General features: G+C 44.9%; 1 protein-coding gene across 1 annotated transcript; it reads right to left on the reverse strand.

Annotated features, from left to right (window-relative positions):
- Positions 1–1575: 1575 nt before the first annotated feature.
- LOC106816674 (PDF receptor-like) lies at positions 1576–25095 on the reverse strand. Its single transcript, XM_014821299.1, has 9 exons — positions 25045–25095; positions 21741–21897; positions 21397–21460; positions 19562–19631; positions 18639–18724; positions 16803–16959; positions 10793–10805; positions 10011–10153; positions 1576–1710 (listed from the first exon to the last, which is right to left on the reverse strand). The coding sequence occupies exons 1-9, from the start codon at positions 25093–25095 to the stop codon at positions 1576–1578; spliced, it is 876 nt and encodes a 291-aa protein (XP_014676785.1).

Raw genomic sequence — 25095 nt, forward strand, 5'->3', positions numbered from 1 at the left:
CATGATCCCGAGGCGACAAGCATCGTTCTTAACGAGTTGGAATGCCCAATCACGCAGGACGGCTGGGAAGTGACACTGCGAAACATTATATCCTGGGACTGGTTTGACGAGGCTTGCGAGACGGACACACAGGCACTTGGAACGTCTAACAAAGGCAAATAAAAACGAATGTATTTACTACCGAAGTCTTAATGTTTCTCTACTCTCCTTCGCCTATTATTGCCGATAACCTGCTTTAAATGCCGTTTAAATGTTCTTCTACAACACACAAGTACACCGCACGCACGCCCTGTGCAAAAACAACAAGAATAATAGTTTTTTCTGCATTGAACGGCATTTACAGCACGTTATCGGCAATAATAGGCAAACGAGAGTAGAGAAACATTAAGACTTACATAGTATGGTAGTAAATACATTTCGTGTTTATTTTCCTTTTTTTATTGAGACGTTCCAAGTGCCTGTGGGCGGACACTCCTGAGGCGAGATTCCTGTGACTCATCCACGACAAGCCCGAAGCGTTTACCAGGAAGCGGGAGTGGGGCTTCATTCAGTGCAACCAGTCGGCGATGGCGGTCGCTCTGGACGACGGTGTCGCCACCGGCTGGCACAGCGAATACGACCCGGTCGAGCTAAACGGTAAATGCACTAGAGGGCAGATGGTGATCGACTTCCAGAAAGTGTTGAAGCGGGAATACAACTGCAGAATGGTGACAAAGATTGACCTCAACTGCCATTTTGCTAATATATATTTTGTGTTTTTACCCACACTATACACGTTTGTATACTAAAATGACCTTAACCAAATTGATTTGTAAATACGAGGCCTACATTGTGATCAGAATTTGGGAGATGACCCTTTTTTGACTTTGACCGGTCGCGCCGTTTAAGGGGACACTATCGCCTAATGCAAATAGGCTTGGTTTAGCTTAAGGTTTAGTTAGATACGTGATTCAGCTTTTATAAGTTTCATCATTCATAGTTCAATGTCACAGTTAGTTTAAAACTTAAAGGAACACTCGGCTCAAGGGGAGATGTAATATTAATAACAGCTAGCGCCATCTAAGCATAGCTCTTGGAACTATTAGCCTCGTTCTGAGGTTATAAGGGAATTCCATCATGGCTGTCTGCGTCTGAGTATTTCAATAATAAATCTGATGTTATTTGACTTGTGCTTTAATCATAGTCTTTCCGGTACAACATAACAAGATCGTTGTCGCATGGTTCGTTTCCGTGGCTTCATATACTTGCGTGATCCGGCAGCGTTTTGCCGTAGTGAGAATTAAGCGAGTGCGATTTAGTATTTACAAAGCGCGAGGAGCGAAAAGCACACACGCGCGCGGCAAACTGTGTTGACGCTGAAACATAGTCATGATCATGCAGAGAACGAGATAGGATGATCAGGACTGTACGTCATGATCAGACAGTCAGGAACAGAGTCCCGAGTCATGATTACGCGCGTGATGACACAATACTATAACGAACACGCCATGCTTTATACTGACGAATAAATACCAGAGGAAGGAGGAGGATGAGGAGGAGGAAGAGGAGGAGGAGGGGAGGGGAGGGGGGTTACGGTCACAACCTAGCCTCGGCTAAGGTCGTTGATGCTACCAGTAGATCCGCATCCGCATCCGGGCTACTTTTGTTATTTGGCGTCCGCGGCTTTGCAGAAATAATGAGATCACCTTGGTAATGCGTGATCGTGTGACCCTGCAACAGCGAGTAAGAAAAACATTTATTACCGGCGAAAAGTAACTAGAGATGCATTGATTACTGTCCGATTCGTCTAAACAAGTAGTTAAGCATAACAGCAACGAACAGCATAAGATGCAAAAATAATATGCGTAATAGTGCGTATAATTATTGGCATCGTCCGTATGCATATACTCGATAGTGTTTCATCATCGTTATATCGCTATATTAAATATAGGGTATGAACTGCCGTAACCCCATTGAGGATTATGATCAAGCTTTGTCGCAAACCTGTTGTCGGTACTTTTGTCGGGTCCAAACAAAACTCGGATATTTTTATCAGCGTGGTGGGATCACGGTGGACGTTAATTCTGTCTACAAAGTTAAACAAAAATTTTATTCAAAATGACCGAAAAGACCAGGAGGACCAGACTGTCGGGGTGTCTCCCATATTTGGCTTGCACCTACTTGTGTTTTAGTTTGCTGTCGATTTTCGACTGTTAGTTGACCGGGACAGTCCTCGTCCTAAGGCATTCACTCGAACTAATTTAGTATTAATTCGAAAGTCTTATGTTCGAATTAAGGAAAAGGAATGAATTTTGCACAGGGGAGAGATAGTGAGCCGCTAGGGGACGGCTCTGATTGGCTAATTTTGTTTCTTATTTATTTTATTTTTTATTATTTTTGGCTAATTTTGTTTTATTTTAGAATTAGGGATAGGGTTAGGGTTAGGGTTAGGATTAGGGTTAGGGTTAGGGTTAACTGATTTCTATATCCACAACTTATTTCTATATTCACTATCTCTCCCCTGAGACCTACTAAAAAGGAATTAGTCACGGAGAGGAGAATGTGTTAGCGTGTCACATTGTAAGCTTTGGCTGTTTAAACGTATCGGGGAAACGCACCGACTCTAGCACAATAGGTGAAGTGCAAGTTGATTAGTGAAATAATTACAAAGTGCAGGTGCAATGATTAAAATATAATTAGGCAAAATAATAATTAGGCAAATAACACAGTAGATACTGTATGTTCCCTAACGAATTATTGGTGTGTTACGTGGGGTTGTTGGTTATTACGGGAGTTTGTTTAGATGGGACCGACAGAGTTACACCGTTTTACTTGTTACATATATATAAACCATTAATATTTAAAACATCAAGCAGAGCAGCAATATAATTAAGACTGATACACATTACTGATACTAACCTCTGCTGTAGTATTATAATGTTATGATATAATGTTATGATATAATGCTATGATGATACTAACCTCTGCTGTAATATTATAATGTCATGATATAATGCCATGATGATACTAACCTCTGCTGTAATATTATGATGTCATGATATAATGTCATGATGATACTAACCTCGGCTACGGAGTTGTACGTAGAATAAGAACGGCTGTATTTTCTCGATCTGTTTATTGATAGACCGAGCTGGTGACGTTCCCAGTAAGTCCTGATCGTTCTTCTCACCTGCAAGATACAGCACATCTATTGTCATACCTATCTACATCGCATACGCGTCTATTGCTATACTTCTCTTTACCTATACATAAATATCAATCAGGAAATTGCTTGGTTGACCGACCGATTGACTGAGAACCGTCCAACTTCGAAAATACTTTATGGATTTCGGAACAACCTTTGAATAAATTAAATAAAATGCGGTCGGGTTGTTTTCGTATATAAGCAGAGTAGCACATAAACGGGGGAAGAATTAGAAATAGGAATGACTATAAAGCATACAAAAATACCCAGTGAAAAAACAGCGCAACCAACGAGACAACCAAATTACAAAAATCAAATGACAGAAACCGAATGAAACGACCAAATAAATAAATGACGCAATCGAATACCACAATCAACGGAAACAACCACAACAAAAGATCATTCTCTGCACGAATTATACCTCACAATATAATAATAAAATAAAATAAATAAATAATAAATAACATAATTAAATATAAAAAATATTTATTCCGCGGTTAAATTGTGTATAACAAGACATCTGATTAGGTAAAAGGAGATATAATGTTACCGAGGTTAGATAATTTTTGACCGCGGCAAATTTAGGAATAGTTATTTCTGGGTACGATGGCCAAACATAGACGTGATGCGATGACGTCACGCTGCGATCAGACGGATGTACCGACACGGCGCGGTGTTTGTAGAAGTGTGTGTGTGTGAACCACCACCACACCGCTGTTTTCACAGATGCGCGCAAGTTTGGGATAATATATGATGGGGTATATATAGGACTTAGTACTATCCTGTAGTGAACATATTCTATCCACTACCCCTACCTATCTTTAGGTATACTAGGGTTTATTTCACTATTCCTCTGCCCTATACTCAATAGCGCCGTGGCTCACTGGGGCTATATCGCGGTTGATTGTGTCTCTGGGTGTTGGTCTGTGGGTGTGTTGTCGTGTAGTGTGTGTGTGTGTGTGTCTGTGTGTCGCTGCCGTGTCATTTGGTGTTCGTGTTGTGTGTGTGTGTTGTGGTGTTTGTGGCTGTGATGTGTGCGCGCGTGCGTGCGTGTGGCGTGGGTGTTGCGTGTGCGGCGCGCTTTGTGGTGTGTTGTGCTGATGTGCGCTTTTGCGCCGCGTGTCGTGTGTGCGTGCGTGTCGTGTGTGGTTTGTCGCGTGCGTGCGATGTGTGTGTGCGGGTGGCGTGTGGTGCAGAGCGTGTGCGTCTGTGCGTCGTGCGCGTGTGCGTGCGTCTGATGAGTGGCGTAATTTGTTGTGTGTGTCGTGGTGGCGTTGTGTTGTGCGCGCGTGCGTGGGCGTGTGCGGTGCGCAGCCCGCGGTTGTGTGTGTTGTTGTGAGCGTGCGTGCGTGCGGTTGTGTGAGCGTGGTCTGCATGCGTGTGTGTGTGTGGTGAGCTTTGTGGGCCCGATGCAGTGTGTCGTTTGTGTGGTGCGTGCCTGATCTTCCGGCACAACTACCAGCTATCAGCGTCATTTACCAGCCATGTATGCAGTCTTTCGTTGAAGATTTTCGTTCCCATCGCATTGACCGCTCCATGGATTTGCCCTCGGTCCCGTGTCTTTGTCAAGACTCAAATTTCGCTGTGGCTAATAATTAGTTTCCAATTTACATGAAGCGTTATGATCCGGACCACTCTTTCTCTGTTATGCGGGATGTAGCTGAGTGAAGCTAGGTTCGTTGTAGTAGAGGCCGCCGTGAGTGAACAGCGTACGTGTTGTGAGCGTCGCGTGAGAGCGTGCGTGAGATCGCGCGTCGTGTGAGCGCTGAGTGAGTGTTGTGTTGGTGTGTGTGTGGTGTGTGTGTGTGTGTGTGTTTGTGTGTGTGGCTGTGTGTGGGTGTGTGTGTGTGTGTGAGCTAGTAGTGAGAGCGCGCGTGACAGTGTAAATTCCGTTCGTGTAGTTTTCTTGTACAGCAATTGTTTTCTATTTAGTATATCGGCCGTTCCAAAGGTATGGTACGCGTGTGTATATTAAACGCCGTGAGAGTCCAGAGTATATCTATAAATACTATATAATATATATATATATAGACGAGAGAGAGAGAGAGAGAGAGAGAGAGAGAAAGAGAGAAAGAGAACGAGAGAGGAGAGAGAGAGAGAGAGAGAGAGAGAGAGATTCTTTATCGCGGTGTATACGCTAAAACGATCTCGGTAGCACTCGTACGATACGTATGCTATGACAAGATATCGCTTGCAACAGCACCTATTTAACGAGAAAGAGTATATGTTCGTTTATCTGTTGCACAAGCGGCGGCGTGGTCGGCGGTGCAGTTATTAAAGTGATAATCGTCCTTCTGCCGCCATCGTCATTGTTATCCGGACCTCTTCACCGCGACTCGCAATAAGGTACTCTAATTCGTCCTGACATGTGGTGCTCATCGCCTCGTGAGCGACCCGCGTTTACAAGCGCTGCTGGCTCGCTTGCGCTCCCCTTGCTTCGCTGGCTTTCTGCTGCTATTCTGCTGCTTGCTCAGTTGACGGTGCTAGTACTTTGTTGTTTGAGCTGCGTGCTGGTTGGGCTTCTACTCACCTTGCTGGCTTTGCTGTTGTTGTATCGTTGTTGCGTCTGGTTGATTGTCTGTGTCTTCTCTGCTTGGTTGTTGGGTCTGCTTGTTTCGTTCGTTGTGTGCTTCTATTACGGTTGATGCCCTGCGCCCCAGCGCGGCGCTCCAGGCCGTCTTGTTTGTGTTGTGGTTCGTGCGTGTGAGTGTGTGTGGTGATTGCTGTTTGTAGCTGTAATGTCGACAGCGCCTGTGTGGTGTCGCTTTGGTTTTGTGTGTTGTGTGTGTGTCGTTGTCGTGTGTGTAGTGTGTGTGTCGTGTGTGTGGCTGTGTATGCGTGTGATGTGTGCGGTGTGTGGTCGTGTGTGTTGATGGGTGCTGTGTGGTATGTGTGTTTCCGTGTTGTTGTTCGACGCGTGTGTGTGTTCTTGTGTTTGCTGGCAGTTGATGTGTGTGTGTGTGTGTGTGTGTTGTGTGTTGTGTGTTTGTGATCGTGTGGTATTGTGTGTGGTGGTTGTTGGACTCGGGGAAGGCCTCTAATTAAGGCGCTATAATGAGCGACAAGGCTTCTTTCGTTTATGTTTAGGTCCCCCCGCCTGGGCCGCATATGAGACGACGCTAATGCGGGTTCTCTGCCCTGTAGTGAATTGACACCAGGTGCACGTCACGGCACGTGCTATTTGCCTCACGAGTCACGCATCGCACACGGAACACACATACATCTATCACACAGGGCACATCCGTAGCATCACATTCTCACACGTATACGATTACGTACACGCACGGGCACACACACGCAGGCGACGTTCACGGAGCAAACACACACAGGCGTTCTTGCGGTTCCACATTACGATACATCCATCATCACCGTTTTCTTCTCGTTGCACGCACGCACAGGGCTTGGTGCGACCGGACGCCCACGGTCGCGTAGCCTGTCTCGATCGCGCCGTAGCCCTCTGATCGCACGCGTCGCATACACGCGTTTGCCGTTTTTGTCTCCCTGGTTTTCGCTCCCTTTTTCACACGAGGCACGCACGCACGGCAGCACACCATACGCACGCATAACTGCCACGCCTAGGCTTGCGATGGCACGCTGCGTCACAGTCTCTGCTCTCGGTCACCACATCGCACGCACGACTGGCACGACACGTCACCGCTAGCGCACACACAATCCACGATACTGACACAAACAGTCACGCAGTGCTGGTCACACTAGCTAAACATGACTACATATGCATAACACCACAACGCACTGCACGCGTACGCACGCCGAGTTCTTGTCTTTTCTTCGACGGCACGCATCTGGCACGCTACCGCTGCTTGCGCCTTGCACTTCATTTTTTTGTTTTTTTCAACAAGCACACACATTTTATTTTTCCACACAGGCACAGAACACAGCGCACACACAACACACGCGACACAGACAGACACACACAACCCCACACACACACCATCTGCACTACACACACAGTTTTGTCTCTATTCACCACGACAGCATCACATACAAATTCCTCCATCGTGGCCGCTTCGCGGAAGTAGGAAAACTGACTCGCTTGGCCATACGGAAAGGTCACTGTTTTTTTATGCCTCGGAGTGGGAACCATAGCATGACAGCATGCACACGAAACGTACAGGCTCTTAGTTGGAATACGCTTACCGCGTGGGAACGCTTCACGCGATGCCTACTGTGCATTTGCACCCATCATGCGAAATACGCTACGCAGGCGTCTCTACGGCTACATGGCTATTTCCTGGTAGATAACTGCACTTGAATTTCACTTTCTATCATTGCGACTCATGTGTTTGTCTTTAGTATCAGCACACGATTCACATATCGTTGAAGTTTCAAGGTAGCATTCCAAAATAGAAACAGCTGGTACAGAAGGCGGGCCTCGCAACAAAGTTCTGTTTGTATTAAGAATGTTAAAACATACTTATGCATTAAAATAAGATGAGTCTCGGCTATACGTTTTTCAAACACCCCGGGGCCCAATGAAACAATTTATGTAATGAAACACACAAGGAGAAAGGTAGACGTTAATGTTTAACTACGGCGCCCTTTATTAAATTAATACTGTTTCGCAATGGCGCATTGTGTTATCGCTCGGGCGGAACTACATTCGTCATGGGTGGGCCGTCGTGGCGACGGACCACACGCTGCGCATGCTGCTGCTGCTACTGCTTCTGCTCGCCTGCTGCTGCTACTGGACCGTGCTGCTGCTGCTCGCTTCGCGCATCGCTGTCTGGGCTATGTCCTGCTCGCTGCTAACTGCCTGCTGGCTGCTCTGTTGTTGGTTGTTGGTTAATGTACGTGTCGCGCGGCGCGGTGCCATGTTGTGTATGTGCAAGGCGGTGCGTGCGTTGCGTGCGTGTGCTGTGTGTGTGTATGTGGTGATGTGTGTGCTGTGTGTGTGTGTGTGTGTATGGGTATGTGTGTGAGTGTAGGTGATGGTGTGTGCTGTGTGTGTGAGTGTGGGTATGTGTGTGTCCGTGTCGTTTGTGTGTGTAGTGTGTGTTGTGTGTGTGTGTGTGTGTGTGCATGGTATTGTGTGTGGGTGTGTATGTGTGTTGTTGTGTGTGTGTGTGCTATTGTGGGGTGGTGTGTGTGTGAGTGTGATCAAGAAGGAAATTAAGCCTAACACAGCAAGTTCTTCTTCAGTGCCTATCCCCCCCCCGCCATGATACACGGCGAAACGCTCTCTGCTCGTAGGGAAACACATGCACGCACCGCACGCAGCACACACACCACGTACGCTACGCACGCACGCACGCACAGCGCGGCCGCGCGGCACACAGAGCACCAGTCCACAACAGTCACACACAAGTCACACGACACAGCTGCAGCCCGTCTTCCCTATGTTACACACAGGCTTGATTGATCGGGACGCCAGCACATCACATCACAGTTCACACGACACATCAGCACGCTACGCACGCACGCACAGCACGCGCGCGCGCACACAACACACACCACAGTGCACACAGCACGCCACACACAGCCCGCAGCCCACAACAACGCACACAGCTGAGTCACCACACACACACACACACACAACACACACACACCGGACAGTCACACACACATCCACACCACACAACCAAGCAACACACACACACACACACACAACAAATATATCCCATATTCATGTTTGTCATCAGGTTTTGTGCACATAAAAGCACGGCCCCCTAGTGGGTAAAACGACTCGATCGTGCATATGAAATGCACTGCCCTTTTGTGAAACCCACGCAAACACATAGAAAATCGTCACTGCCTCCGTAGTGGATAGCAGGCATTACACACACATGAAACGTGACGGCTCCTTCGTTGGAACCAGCGTGTAAACCCACCGCGAGTAACCCAGCGATGCCACCGCACCATAGCGAAATAAGCCTACGCCAGACTACTCAACTTGCAATGGCTATGCCCTGGTAGGATAATGCCACTTGAATTTCTACTTTAGTCAATGCGATCTCATGTTTGTCTTTAAGTATCAGCACCACGATTCACCTTATGTTGAAGTTTTGGTAGCATTCCAAAATAGAGGCACATGCTTTGGATAAGCGGACGCATTAAATTTGTTTTTATTAAAAAATTAAAACATAGGCGTTAACACGAGAGCAAGTTCTCGCGACTCGACCCCTCCGTTCGCGATACTGCAGCAAATTTAACAGTGTTACGCCGTGTGTTTCGTGTTTAGACACGCTGGCTAACGCTTCTAACTCGCTTGTAAAAAAAGCCTCTCAATATTCGTTGTTATTTGTAAGGCGGAAAGTGTTTAGAGCCGAAACGAGAGTATTGTGTCAACATAAAGGACGTCGTTTTAGGTGACTGCTGACTTTGTATTGGCATTCCGGAGTTAGCGTGATACCACTGCCGCTTGCCGAACATATAAACACACACACGCACGCACACGACGGTTTACGCACGTCCTTCCGCACGCTATCGCCCGCAGCGCGCCGACCATGCACGCACGCACAGTATGGCGCACCGCCACGCTACGACACTCACACTGACAGTGTCGGACCCTCACGCACACGCGCGACCACACATCACACTGCGCGCCGCCGCACTACCCCACACACACAAACGTCACGCCAGACGGACACTTTACACACAGACACACCCCCAGTTCCACACACACACACACCACATTGTTAACACACACACACACACACACAGCAAAACATACACGCACAACACCAATCACAAACCACACAACACACAACATGCACACACACCCCACACACACACATGCCGCTCGCGCACGCACGCACGCACGCACGCACGCACGCACGCACACACACACACACACACACATACACACCTCTTCGTTGAGGAAGCAGTAGGCGAGAGATATGAAGAATCCTTGGAAGGCGACAAGGAAGTGAACACCGAACGACCAGACCGCAAAGAGAATGATGTCCTTATCCAGTGGACCCGACATGGCCTCCATCCCGTTAATGATTCCTGGTCCAAACATGAAAGAAAACATGAATATCGATTAGTGAGCTAACCGATAATAAATCAGTTATGAATCAATAAAAAATCTAAAGTCCACGTGCACGATGGGTAATAAATCAATTATAAATCAATAAAAAAATCTTGTGAGTTTAGTGAATTACATGAATCATGTGTCAGGAATCGTAGGCACCGCGCACCGACCCAACTAATGATCCTATTTGAAAAAAAATCTATTGACTGATTGCGAGTAATTAAGTAAATAAATGTTAAGCACACGCACGCGCACACACGCGCGCGCGCACGCACGCACACGCACACACGCACACACGCACACACGCGCACACGTATATATATATATTATACATATAATATATATGTAAACCTATTGTAAAATTCATTCATCCACCCCTATCATTGTACCATTAGTCTTTCTGATGATAATATCGAGAGAAGGCGATGTAAACGTGTAAAGCACATTTGCCTGAACAATATTGAATATAATATATTAAAAACATTGAATGCATGTTATCATTGTAGTGCTCATGATCTAAAATTATGGGCTACATCTACATGTTTTACACAACGTCAATGATAATGATAAATGAGAAGTACTTTACCGAGTAGAGGAACGAGAACTATTGCTGCCTTGACAGCTTTTCTGAAAAAAATAAAAGATGACATGAATTAATGCATGCAGTTTCAATTTCTCTTTTTGGGGTTTCAATACGTGATATTCATGGACGATAGATTACGTTACAGTCGTTAGTGTTCGCGATAATCGCATAATTCATGGAAAGTGGTTCCGGGACGGTTGCGATTAAGGTTTTGCATAATGGATGACTATCAATAGTATACGTATGTATAGCTGCGTTACTTGCATTTCTCTTTATAGAGTAGGCAAAACTGTTACCGATCAGTTCCCACTCAAGCCAGTAAAATTTAAATAAAACAGAACTTTAAATGCGCAGTAGAGTAATGCAGTGGATAAACGACATTGTTGATTCTTCCTGTAATAATAAGTACTGTATGGTTGGTTTTCTCTGTATCGATAGAATATGAAATGCTGAAAACGAACGTATTACAAATTGAAACTTTCGTCACCTATAGATGGCGCCACGAGACATATTTCCTTTACGGATCCGCTATGAGTTATTTTTGACTGTCGAGTATATTAATATTAAATATTATTAGAGCAACTGACCAAAATCCGGTCAACAGTTTCAGAATCTAGAGGCATGACCTCATTACTGAAGACTACGTACTACGTTAGGAAAGTTTGAAATCTAGAGATAACCTCATTTAACTGCAGACTGTCAAGCCTTATGTTATAGTGGTATAGTTGCTTACTTTTGCACTTTAATGTTGCGTTTCATTTACTTGGTTTTACACGACCAACCTTTACCCAAGGGCTGGGTGGCGATCGGTAGTGAGGTTGGTGGAGCGTGCAGGGTGGGGTGGTGGTGGGGTAGTGACTCTCTCTCTCTCTCTCTCTCTCTCTCTCTCTCTCTCTCTCTCTCTCTCTCTCTTCTATTTTCACCCCATCCTTGCTCGCTTTCTAGTTCGCGCTCTCCCCGGCTCTGTTCTTCTAACTTTGTCTTCCTGTGTCTAACTTTCTCACTGCCCGCTTTCTATACTCTCCCTCTCCTCCTTCATTCTATTCCTTCTTTGTTCAACTCAATGACGTAAAAACATTGTACAGAGACATACTTATGTGATAACCTAGGCGGCAGAGAAAGGGATTTCACATAATTATTGTGTCACAATAATATTTACTTAAATTTATCGCAGTACAGTAATGACATAATTACATCCTCTCTTCTATTGTTTCTTCTCCCTCTCTCATCATTTACGAATTAGAGACTTTACAGTAATAAAATTTATTCTCAACTTTATTATGTACTTTGTTTTGTACTCACGTCGTTGTATTCGGTTATTTCGTACGTTTTCAATCATAGATGGCGCTGCGCACCAAATTGGCCCAGCCGCTAATGCAGCGATAACCACGCCTCTAGTTCAGTTCTTGACACGCCCCTCGGGTTTATAGTCACATTTATCTAGAATGCATGTGTTACGGATTCTGAATTCATAGTTATGAAAGATAAGACCTGCTAGTAAAACTAGAGGCCTGATAACACTCGATAGGTTTCTTCAATATCCTGGTGTGCTTGTGCATCAAACAATTACCAACAGCGCATTATCCCGGCGTATAAGCAGATCAACATTTTGCAAGCATCATATTTCAAAAACAGTTCTTGCAAATATCAGTTCAACAAAAGATAATCCGTTTTGCAAATTATTCTAATCGTTTTCACATACTATCTCGGAATCGATCGGAGTAAATTACAAGCTAGGCGTTACATTTCAAAAATATAACTGGGGCTTTTAATTAGCTAGGTTCAAAACCGCCTCACAGATGTCGCTGCGCAGCAGTGGAAGAAACAGATATAACATTATATATATATATATATATATATATAGAGAGAGATATATATATATATATATAGATATATAGATATAGATATATATTATACATGGTTAATCTCAATCTCAAGCGAGACATCACACAAGCGTGTATGTCGGGCGTTAATCAACCCGATACATCACGATTACGTAAATCTCGGTGATGAGTAATTACACGCGATTAACGGATCAGGATTAGGATTAAACTCGGCGAGGGCGATGCCGGCCTATGGTATATACGCGCGCGTGCGGCACCAGCAGCCGCGTCAATAACATGCAGAATAACATGCAGTATGCACGGCCGCCGCCATTTATTCGACCCGAGCGCCGAGTGAAATCGATCATCCTATTGTAATTAGACGGACCGTAACGATTCTGACACGTACGCGCGAGAACAATAACACAGAGTAAGCACGTGAGCTCGAGCACGTGTGCGAAGAGAGATGAATTACACTGCGCTTATATGTGACATATACGTGCGTACGCGCACGCACGCATAAAAACATATAAAGTTATATATTTTATTGCGGCGCATCCGTTTGCAAATGGCGAAGTAGAACGGGATAGTGATGCCCGCGCGCGACAGCGAACGAGCGAGAAAAGGGACAAAAGATTCTAGAGTGTAGACGATAATGGGGAAATACGGCCAATAAAGACCGGCGAATATCCGCCACCGAGTGACGAAATACGTTAATAAATTTAATCGCTCGGGATGATAAGTAAATGCTGTCGGCACGTAATGACGATTTACGTGTCGGCAGCGGCAGGCGGGCCGCACGGCCGCACACTAACGCTCGCACGGACGCGGGCGGCTGGTCGCATTAGCTGCGAATCCACGCCTAATTTCAGCGCGTAATTTGTCACAAACGCCGGCGATCTTCGCCACTAACACTTTGATCTCTCATTCGCCGGCAAAGCACGATATCTGTGATAACCGCACTTAACGTTCAACTACTTCCTTTGTTTGGCTTGATGGCGATGATGGTTGGTGCACTCGAACAAATTGCGGACAATTTTGCGGCTCTGTGAAACATAAACTGTTAATTTGATACAACGCGCTTTTAATAAAATTTCTTCGACTATTTTCGTCGGGCCTCTAAAAGCACACATGAAACATTTTCCGCTGAAACGAAACATAAAACCGGTAAATGGCTAGCGCGAACGAGTGGCGCCACGACTACATTACCGACATTTTCTCTCGGCATGCAAAACAGCGACTGTCGAATGAATTTGCTTTGCGCCGAGAAAAACGTCGAATGCCATCCAGAAATGTAGTCACGACTGCGTTTAGCCACACACAGAAAGAAGCACGGGGGGGATGGTCGAACTGTTTGAGTTAATTCCGTAATGTGTATATAACCGACAATGCATATACATGACGTAGTCATTCAATCCCACCTATGATCGAGTTGTACATACAGCGCCATTAAACTGTCAGCGGGCGCGAGCGCGTGTGTGTGTGTGTGTGTGTGTGTGTGTGTGTGTGTATGTCTGTGTGTCTGTGTGCGCGCGCGTGTGGGTGTGTGTGCGCGTGTGTGTGTGTCTGCGTACGTGTGTTTTCGTTACATTTGCTCGTGAACTGGAAACGGCTCCGTTGGTTTTAAATCACGGATTTCAAAATGTTATTATGTGTAACCATGACGACACGTCGCGAGGAAAGTATTCCCATAGTGACGATGCGACCATTTCAGAGACGCGTTACGACTAACGGAGCAATGAATGGCAAAGGGAAAGCAAACAGTACCAGAAACCTATTATAGCGCATATATATATATATCTATGTGTACAACGAGAGAAACTATATAGCTTCGAACAGCTTTTCTGCGCTTTTTTCTATATGTTTGCAGTGTATGTGTGTGTACGCAGATTGAAACATGGTGCGTGATAGAGCGCATGCGTCATATAAACTAGTAGCGTATATTTACGCGCTTTTCTGCGACTTTTTAATGTTTGCAGTGTTTGTGTGCGCGTGCGTGTGTGCAGATTGAAACATGTATATGATCGGACGCCTGCGTCATATGGAATAGTAACGTATATTTACGAGAGCATAATATATATATCACGATGTTTTAAACTGCACAATCCTTCGCTACTATCGGCTTTTCTGCGCTTCTTTCTCTATGTTTGCAGTGTATGTGTGTGCAAGCAGATTGAAACGCCTATAGCTGCGCGCAATCGGATGACTGTGTCACGTAGAATAGTAACGGATACTTTCACGAGAGTGAACTACGCATGCGCGGATTGATGGCACACGAGATCGGAGCGATATTCGAAGAGTGTACCGATTTCCTCTGACAATACGGTGAGCCGTGTTCGCAGAAATGCCAGATTTACATACGGAAATGCACTGTGTATATACCACTTCGAAACCTTACCACATCGCTTGCAATGCCTTGTTATGCTACTGAGGCGAAATTTATCCTTTCAGGGCCGTGTAGGCGGAGGAAATTCCTAGGGGGGGGGGGACTCAACTGTGTAATGATGAGCGACCGGCGCAGCGCTTGATCGACGTCCATAGTGTGGTAGGGGTGGCCAAGTGACCAAAAAATCACTATTAACAGTTATTAGCACAGCTTCTTTTTTTTTTCTTTAAAACTAGGGGGGCAGCTGCCCCGTTGCCCCCCCCCACGCTACGGCCCTGCCTTGTACCTCAACAGTGTTGCTTGCCCCCTTGTCTACTGCTGTTTTCTCCCGCTGTAGCTACTTGCGTGGACTATATGTCTCTTCCATCCACTCTAATACTCGGCCGTATTGCGCGTGAATGCGTGCACGCGCGTGTGCGCATGCACGTACCAGCGCGTTAAGTGTAGCCCCTGGCGGGAGGCTGCGTCACCATGGCGACAGAGATGTTCAAAGAAAATGTTTCTGTTCTCATAGCTTCGTTTCATGCAGATAGATAAAACTCTCGCTTACTATACTAAAAACGTTAGTAAGTAAATAAGTAAAAAGTAAGTAAATAAAACAATGGTAGTTAAAACTAACCATACCATTAGCTATTATGGTTTCAAGCACCGCTCTTGAGCGCGCGCGCGCGCGCGTGTATGTGTGTAGTTATATAGCGCGTCTATACTTGAACCGACGTGACAGCACATGTGAAGGCTTTCCCAGTATAATGATCTGGTTTCCCAAACCGGTCTCCCTCCCTCCACGATTTCTGTGTGATTTTATGTGAAGGCTTCCCTAGTATAATGATCTGGTTTTACACGATTTCTTGGCTTCCCATCGTGATAGAGTGTGTACGAAAGGAGGGTATGTTTATGGTTCGTGTTAGGCCATTACCTGCTGTTTCTACTTGAATTAACTCGAATTTCGAAAGATGGCGACAAACTCTTAGATTTACATGGAAATTCGGAGCGGTAAATTCACCATATTCCATCATATTACCACGTCTCGAATTATAATTCCGCCGCGTACATATAACAATCATATTTTTTGCCGCATTCAAATCTTACACCACGACACGAATAATTATTGTCGGGTGGGAATCTTGCGTCGCGACGCGCGGAAGCGTGTACACGCGCGCGTGTATGAGCAGAGACGCGCGTATACGAGCACACGCACGTATATTCACACGCACGCGTGTATGAGCACACGCGCGGGTATGAGCACACTCGCTTATATATATATGCGCGTGTATAAGCGCACGCGTGCGTGTAGTAACACACACACGCGTGTATGAGCACACGCGCGCGTATATCAGCACACGCGCGCGTGTATGAGCACGCGCACGCGTCTATGAGCACACGCGCGTGTATGAGCACGCACACGCGTGTATGAGCACGCGCACGTGTGTATGAGCACACGCTCGCGTGTATAAGCACACACGCGTGTATGAGCACACGCGCGTATATAAGCGCACGCGCGCGTGTATGATCAAACACGCGAGTATGAGCACGCGCACGCGTGTTTGAGCACACGCGCGCGTGTATGAGCACTCACGCGTATATAAGCCCACACGCGCGTGTATGAGCACATGCGCGTATATATGACCACGCACGCGCGCGCATGCGCACACACGCGCGTATATAGGCATACACGCGCAAATGAGCGCACACGCATATATAAGCACACGTATATATAAGCACACGCGCGCGTGTATGCACACACGCACGCGCGTGTATGAGCACATACGCGCGTATATTAGCACACGCGCGCGTGTATGCGCACACGCACGCGCGCGTGTATATGAACGCACCGTGTTGTCGATGCCGCTGCGCTTGGTGCTAGCGAATCCGTCCGCCTGGCTGCGCGTGGCGTACTGGTCCGTGTACACGATCAACCTGACCATCACCTGAACGAGCATCGCGAAAAACAGGTTCCTGTGAATCCTCGTCCGATGCGACTTCAGCGACCTAGATAAAAAACAACAAAAACAAAATGGAAATAAATAAACAAAAAACAAAAACAAGCAAAAACAAAATGGAGATAAATGAAAAATGGAAATTAATACGAGAATTATAGTGGGTGGGTCGACAGGGGTTTCATCAACTTGGAAAACAAAGACAAAAATGGAAGTGTGGGGTGGTGGTGGGGTAGTGTGGTTGGGGGAGCGTGCAGGGTGGGGTGGTGGTGGGGTAGTGAGGTTGGTGTAGCGTGGGGTTGGGGGAGCATGCAGTGTGGGGTGGTGGGCGGAATAGTGAGGTGGTGGGTGGGGTAGTGGGCGGTGGAGTTGAGTGGATGAGGTACAGTCCCCGTCTGGAGAAGGAATCACTAGGAAGCTATCCATATATGACAAAATATTTGCAGTCGCTCATCCTCTGCGGGGCCATAGGCTGTGTGTGTGGGACATTTCTTCCGATGGAAAAAAAATTGAATAAGAAAATGACGAGATCCGCGGTCCCAAACCATGATTCCGCCTGAGTGCGTATAGCGTTAATGGCGTCTAAAGAACAGATGCATCCAGTAACGGCGATAATGTGTTTTGGTCGTACGGACGGCAGGGCCGTAGCCTCTGGGGGGCAAAGGGGCAGCTGCCGCCCTAGATTTTGGAGCAAAATTTAAAAAAAAGCTTAGTTAATAATCGTATATAATCCTAACCTGATTTTTTTGGTCACTTATATCCGTGAAAGCCTTGTCTCAGACCCACCCCTACCACACTATGGACATCGTTATGGACCCTCATCATTACACAGTTGAGTCATGAAATTTTGCCCCCACCCTACGAATTGGGTTAACCTACCTACGGCTTTAATCTGTAGTTTGTTGCTGTCACTAATGAAAAAGAGAGAGCAGGATGAAGGGATGGTGTCTATACGTATATTACAATACATCAATAGTTATTAGATAGTAACAATTAACAATCCCGCTAATGAGAGCTAAATAGCTTTAATTTTAACCTTAATTCAGCTCATTAAATCGAATCCCCTAGTTTTACATCAACCTTTCCCCTATTCGGAGTGTGAGTTTACCCCATCACCCTACAGCTCGAGGAAAATAGCCCCCACCTACACCAATAGAGACCTTAGTTACCCCGTTGCAGACCTGACCCCCTCCCCCTATGTCAGGCAAATCTCTGGTGCTACCTGACTAGACATTGTCTTACAGGTTTCTTTCCAGACTCAAAGCTATGCAATGATGCACAACAGCCTCTGAATCTAGGAGCCTATTGCGCCGCCACCTGTCGGCGGTGTTCGCTATTATTGCACGGAGAGCTAACGCTAAAATATTATAGTTGCGCAATAATACAATGAGAGTGCATAATAAATAATCTCCCATGTTGGTATGAATCGAGATCACGTGATCATGTGATCATGTCTGCCACGGGATGATATCATATAATATGAAACAAACTTCCCAAATCAGCTTCAGTTAGACATTCTCCCTTCTCGTTCCCTGTACGCATTCCTATCTCGAAACCATTTCGTAGAGAGATTTAGCAACGTCACGATGACATCCGCTGTGCGGCGAATAATATTTCAAATTAGCTTTGCAAGTAGCTTATTTAGCAATATTGCAACTTCGTTCGTTCCACGACCGGTAATCGTTAGTTTTGTTAGTCTGGAGGATCTTATATATATTTAGCTGTACCTACCTGGCTTGTTCCGCTTCACTCGAATGTGTAGCTCTCATCTTCGTAACGAGAACTCTGATTATATTCAGCAGGAATCCGATGTTTAACTGAAGAAAAAACAATAACAACGACAACGTGATGAAGGGATTTTCAGAGATTACCGTCTACGACTCTACGCGCCGAATTCACAATCGCAATTCCATTACATGCGCACTAACGATATGCGATTAGCATATAATATACACGAGCTCGTAATACATCACGCGGCAGACGTTACATAAATGAATCAAGCATATTCGCCCGCCTTCATTTTCCTGTGGCCGGTTTTTAGATGAATATAAACTGAAATATCTCTGAAATCATATTAAAGACCATAACTATCCAAATAGCAACGCGTGGAAAAAATATCAAAGAACAGATATAACGATGTGCTATTGCATGGCACGGGACAACAAAGCGTGCTTTGAAGTCGAGTTAACGTTCCGAAATAGATAAAAGACGCCTACAATAGATGTCGGCGACTATGAAAAAACACAATGACAATATCGATTCGTTAATTATGTTCAGCTGATGGAATCGTTATAAACTATTCCGTTGCTGTCGAATTAGAGAAGCATGGGAAATAGAATTGCTCTCACAGGATCACGATCATAATTAAATGCTGACGAATTTTAACGACGACGGCGACAACGATGGCGACAGCAATAATCCCCAATGGTAGTGATCAGCAAGAATTACTCACAACAACTCGTGCGATACCACCAAAACACTAATAATAATAACACCCCTATCTATCGGATCCACCAGAGAACGGATGAGAGCAAGATTGTCTATTAGACGCACAAAACACACCGGAATTAAAACCTGAATGTAAAATTTGTGCACATTTTATGTCGTACGTGCGTTGTTTCGTGTATAGTAACAAGTGAACAGCGGTTACTTACGATGATCACGGCTGTTCGGGGGCCATCCATAATCCAATATATCTTTAAGATGTTATAGCCGAACCAGCACCTAATCAAGCAAATGCGAAACGCAGAATATATTACGATAAAGATTGTCACGAACTCGAATTTATATAGATTGTTGTGGCGGTCATGCATTTGAGACAAGGATATATAAGCAACAAACGTAACCCCTTACGTGCATGAACAAGATCACCCTGTAGCATTCACACACAGCTTTCCGGGACCTATTCACCCGGTTATATTCACGTACATATAATATTCATATACTTATTTAATTAATATTATCATTTCAAATTTACACACGTGCATTTTTATATGTGCATATTTGCACCCTCTCTAATTAAACAACCTTAATAGAAAAATCTGTTTCGAGTCAAACAGCGAATCCATCGCGGCCGCTTTAAAGAGTTAAAACATTTATATTAAGACGTTAGAAAGGCAAAAAGACAGTATGAGTGTAGGCTGCTGCCTCATCACTAGGCCTGTAGCGTCACATCCAGGCAGCCGCACTGATTCACATACTATAGAACGCGTGCGGGCTACGGTAAGCTTTTCCCTAATCTTCTATCACGAAAGAAATGAGAAATCAAGAGGCTTATATCTAAGCAGATAGGATAATGAAAGGAACTCCGAGTAAGCTGTGCAGTACGCGCCTTCTCCTTTATTGGAAATGACGATAAGCATTGCTCTGACGTAACAGTATAGAGGTACAGCAGTACCCGTCTACGATTTCGTTTGTTCGTCTTATATTTGTAGCATTTACTATTGATGTGTATATCTTTTGTGTGACCGTCTTTGACCGCACTTCGAACAAGAGCAATCGGAGATAGCAAACCTGCGCCGCAAACAATCCCTCCCATCTTGCGAGTACACCCAATTATAGAGTTTGATGGAATTTTCAGTTTTGATTTTGTTTTTAGGAAGTGTTGGGTTCATTTTGACTTTCTGATAGTATGAGCTTTGCTTGCTGGAAGCAATTTAGTTTACGTTTTGGCAGTCGGATTCAGTTTCACGCACCGTCCGAAGTCTTCCCCACAAAAAAATCCTGGATCCAGATCTGGAACCGAATCACCACCAAAATTGAATCGATTGGTTATTGGCCCAAGACAAACCCGTCCAAAACATTTCATAAAAATGCGTCCGTAACTTTTTGAGATATCCTGTTGACAGACAAACAAACCAACAAACCAACACACAAACTAACAGGGGCAAAAACATAACCTCCTTGGCGGAGGTAATTAGCAGTGCAAAGGTGGAATCGGGTAAATGTCAGTGCGTTCTGTCACGTGTACGGGTACTAGGATATTTTCGTCATCAAACAATAATCAAGCACAGAAGAGAATTCTCTAGAGAAGTTTCCTAGTATACATAACCCCAATCTCCGGCTAGTTAGAGCGAATAATGCTGATATTGATATAATATATAATAATGTTTGTATTCCACCCGTACTGTGTTTTTTCCCGTCCCCTCTTCCACCCATATTAAGACACCTAACGTAGATCTTTTAGATCTGAAACAATTTTGGAAAAAAATACCATAAACTATTTATATTCTCTATCTCATACAGCACGCATTCATGATCTTTCCGCAACTATCTCTTGTATATTGTTTAAAAGTATTATCAGTGATCTTTTAGATCTGAAGCAATTTCGGAAAAAAATATGACAAACTATTTGCACTCATCTTCCCCCAACTGTCTCCTGTATATTGTTTAAAAGTATTATTAGTAAGCTTAAGTACCTTAGTAAAGTATAAAGCTTTCGTCCATAACACGGATCAACCAGAATATATGATGATAATACGATACTTACACTTGGTTGGGGTTTAGAAGTCCCTGTACAACAGCCCATATGTTTGTGATGACTGCTGGAACCCCTGAAAATACCAACCAGCAAAGCATGGCATTAAACATCAATTAATTTGTCTTTTTCTTAATTTCAAAGTTTTCGCTCGTCCACTAACGTGATTATGCGATATCATCTGCTACGTGACTTTAAAAAAATCGTTACGTTACGTTCTAAAAAAAAATCAATTAAAAACGAATCTAATATTCTAATTAAAAAATCCCATTAATTTGCATACAGTTAATTAAGAGCTTATTATTATCAATAGGCAATATATTATTATTATTTATTTATGCAAAATCATTCCGTACCCCATCCGGCCAGATAGTAGATGACGTAGTTCGGTTTACTAGAGAAGACTGCAATGGCGACCATGTTGTGAAGAGTAACTCCCTCGAGCAGAAACCACATGAACATGGCCGTCTTCGCATATTCTAGCAGCACGTAGAAGGACTCACATAATATTGCCTAAAACAAACGAAGGAGATTTCGTTGATTAGTCGTTGAAACGAAGGATTACATATGGCGATAGACATTCGTGGCTAACCGTGGAAAGTTGCGCACCACTACATTTCAGCAGTGAAGCGTGAGCGATGGTGTGTGTGTGTGTGTGTGTGTGTGTGACGTGCGTGCGTGCGTGCGTGTGCGTGAATGTCTGTTTGCGCGCGTGTGTGAGCTCAGCCTCGCAGTGAATTATAGGACTCTTTGGTAATTCAGCCGCGTAACGTTCGCAATAAGCTGGCCTTTGGAACGCGGTTTAAACCCAATTTAATATACAGACAGCCGCCGACGACGGCAAACACGTGATGCTGCCGACGTCATCGCCTATAATGACGCTATACACGAAGCCATTGCGTAAGCATTGAAGCAGTCGTAGAAATGTACACAGAGACGAATTCGTAACTAAAAATAAAACACCCAAATAGTGTGAATATCTATAGAAGCACTAGTCGGGATAATGGTCATCAATCTCGGCCTCTGTAGAAGGGAGAACGGGGAGGGGGGGGAGGGGGTTATTCCAAGTATCACAAGTAGAAAATGTGCCACATCCCAGATGAACAAAATTACAATTCCCAGTTATTTTCTATCCGAATTTTTTTTTCTTTTAAATACATACGGTATTTCCCGATTCCAGTACAATTAAAACGGTCCAATATCGCGTCCCCTAAAAATAACCGTCTCCTCCCCTTCTCTGTGATACACACTACCGATACCCGTGAATGGTGACAGCATGCGCTCAGTATCGGGTGTTCGCTCGTGCGATGATCTCCCTTCTAACTGACACTAATCGCTATTTAACACCAACCCGTTCGCACGTATTATGCTCGACAGCTACGGATGACGTTCGCAAAACAATAAAAATGGCCGAGCTCACCGCGCGCGACGACGCGGGTGATCGGCGAGAGGTAGAAAGGAGAGGTAATGCTGAGCCACTCGCCGCGTTGTTTACACTGCGCATTGAATGCAGCGATGCGGGGCCATCGTCGGGGAAAAAGCCTGCCGCTTAATCCCAAATGATCGCTGATCACCGTGTGTGCGGAGTAGAGAGACGTGCTCGCCTGCATCCCCCGCAAACACTGTTAGTGTCACCGTGACGCGGTACACATCGCAGCAACGCGCAGACGAATAGTAATCCACTATTGATTTAATAGTAGTACTAGATCACATCGTAGTAGTGACGGAAACGTTATCCATGAAAAAACAAATGTGTCTTTATTTACTCCCGAACTCCTATCACAACGGATATATATATATATATATGCTAGGAATAGATAGAACAATAGAAACAATTTTCGATGGTTCGATTAGGTCTCCGTTACGCAAGACATGCAGTAATCGGTGTATATAGGCAATAGAACGCGTAGAATATATGCGTGCGATGGCACACGCACTACGCTGCGCTGCCTTCGCTGTTCAGAATCGGAGCAGCTCTTTGCGTTAGGTTGTTAGCGCACGTGACGGCAACGTCAATGAATCCATCGATGAGTCGCCTTACAGGGACTCGCGTGTGGGGGGGGGGGGGGCGTTAATCACTTATACACCGCAATACGTCGTTACCAGCAAACATCGTGCTGTGAGTCGTGGTCGACGAGTTTCTCCGGCAGCTAATTCGTTACGGCTTTAAGCCGTAACGTCTAATGCGCCGACTGTAGCACGCGCCATGCGCAATAACTGCAGCTCTTTGTTATCGCTTCCCTCCAAAATAATGAGTTTAATCTGGACGATAACGACTAATACCTGCAGTGTTAGGCATCGAGAATATTTTAAAGGATTGGAATCAGTTTGCTGTGTAACGCAAGGTTGAATATCTCGTATAAGATCAAAAGGGCGTCGTTTATCTCAAGTATATATATTTCGCAGATTACCAGTTTTCAACAGCTTTTCGCAACGATTCCTAAAATTAAGTTATAAATTAGATCAATTAGAAATGTCACCTCGAATGCGCTAAGTAGTAGGCATTCATTAAGGCAAAGATAGCAAGGGAACGTGTGAAAGAAAACGTGTATAATATCACAGGTACGGAAAGAAGCGATCGTATAGTGATGGAATAAGATGTTCAATATAAGCTTGCAACGTATAAGAGTCTGTGACATACTATTTTAAACATGGACGACGAGGTAGACAGACACCCGTACAACAGCTTAGGCAGACAATAGTGTGACATTACGCAGACTCTCTGACTAGTGGACGATAAGTGTGAAATCATCATACATGTACGGGCATATTACTATAACTCTTGATGCTATATATACACCTCCTCCCTCAACGAGGAATTTTTTGGCTCGTGTACGGCCAAATTTTCTCTCCGTTTTTGTTTGTTCTTTCCCTCATTCAGTTTCGTCACACTAACATTGTTATGTTCCTTGCCTTACCATTCTCAGAGTTTTTCCCTTATCGCGATCTTCTTCCTATCACCTCTCCTGTTTTTTATCCTTTTCTGTTGGCACCTCCTCTATCATTTTTTTTCAAGGAGTGGCGACTATGTCATTTATATATCTACCTATTTTTAACTTTACACTGAACCCAATAAAATATTATCGACAACACAAATAAAGATTTTCGCTCACTTTGATCGAATTCACTTGTTCTTTTCTAAAATTTATGTGAATTGACATCATATGTAATTTAATTCGTCTGAATTATAGCGCTTCAATGAGCGCTCCAATATCACTTATAGCGCAGCTGCCATAACAATGAACTCTAATCTAAACTGCTTAATACACACCGTCCGGTTTTGCGATCTCTACAAATTATATCTACATATACATTGCAATCGTAAACGGCGTGACGTCACGAGTTCTGACGCAGACCATTCGAGCGTCCGAGCGTGGCCGTCTGTCAGATAGACTCAGCACACAAAACGTACACCCACCTACGCTCACAAAAGGCAGCTTTAAAAAGGTGCCAAACAGATTATCGAAGTTATAGGCTGCTGGAACATCGCTCAGTAATCGATCGAGCGACGGGCTGGCCCGTTTTGTTTGTTACCAACACCTCCACCCTCGCGACTGCTGCGAGCGCTCTTGAGCATGTAGCGGCCGCACGAGCGCACTGGCGCATGCGTCGAGGGTTCGCCTAGGTGCTTAACTTGTGCACTGCCTGAATGGCAGATACTATCGCTAGAGGTGCTTGCGAGATAGGTGGCTGTTGAAGACCGAGAAGCAT

Source organism: Priapulus caudatus, unplaced genomic scaffold, assembly GCF_000485595.1.
Source record: "Priapulus caudatus unplaced genomic scaffold, Priapulus_caudatus-5.0.1 Scaffold33, whole genome shotgun sequence".
Classification (NCBI taxonomy): Eukaryota; Metazoa; Priapulida; class Priapulimorpha; order Priapulimorphida; family Priapulidae; genus Priapulus; species Priapulus caudatus.

Bases quoted from the DNA above. Each gene is read 5' to 3' on its own strand.
- LOC106816674 (XM_014821299.1), bottom strand. From the start codon at position 25,095: ATGCTTCTCGGTCTTCAACAGCCACCTATCTCGCAAGCACCTCTAGCG. The intron at 21,461-21,740 runs GTACGGAATGAT...TGGTATTTTCAG, and splicing joins CTACTATCTGGCCGGATGGG to GGGTTCCAGCAGTCATCACA. The intron at 18,725-19,561 runs GTAAGTAACCGC...TTTTTTCTTCAG, and splicing joins CCCGAACAGCCGTGATCATC to TTAAACATCGGATTCCTGCT.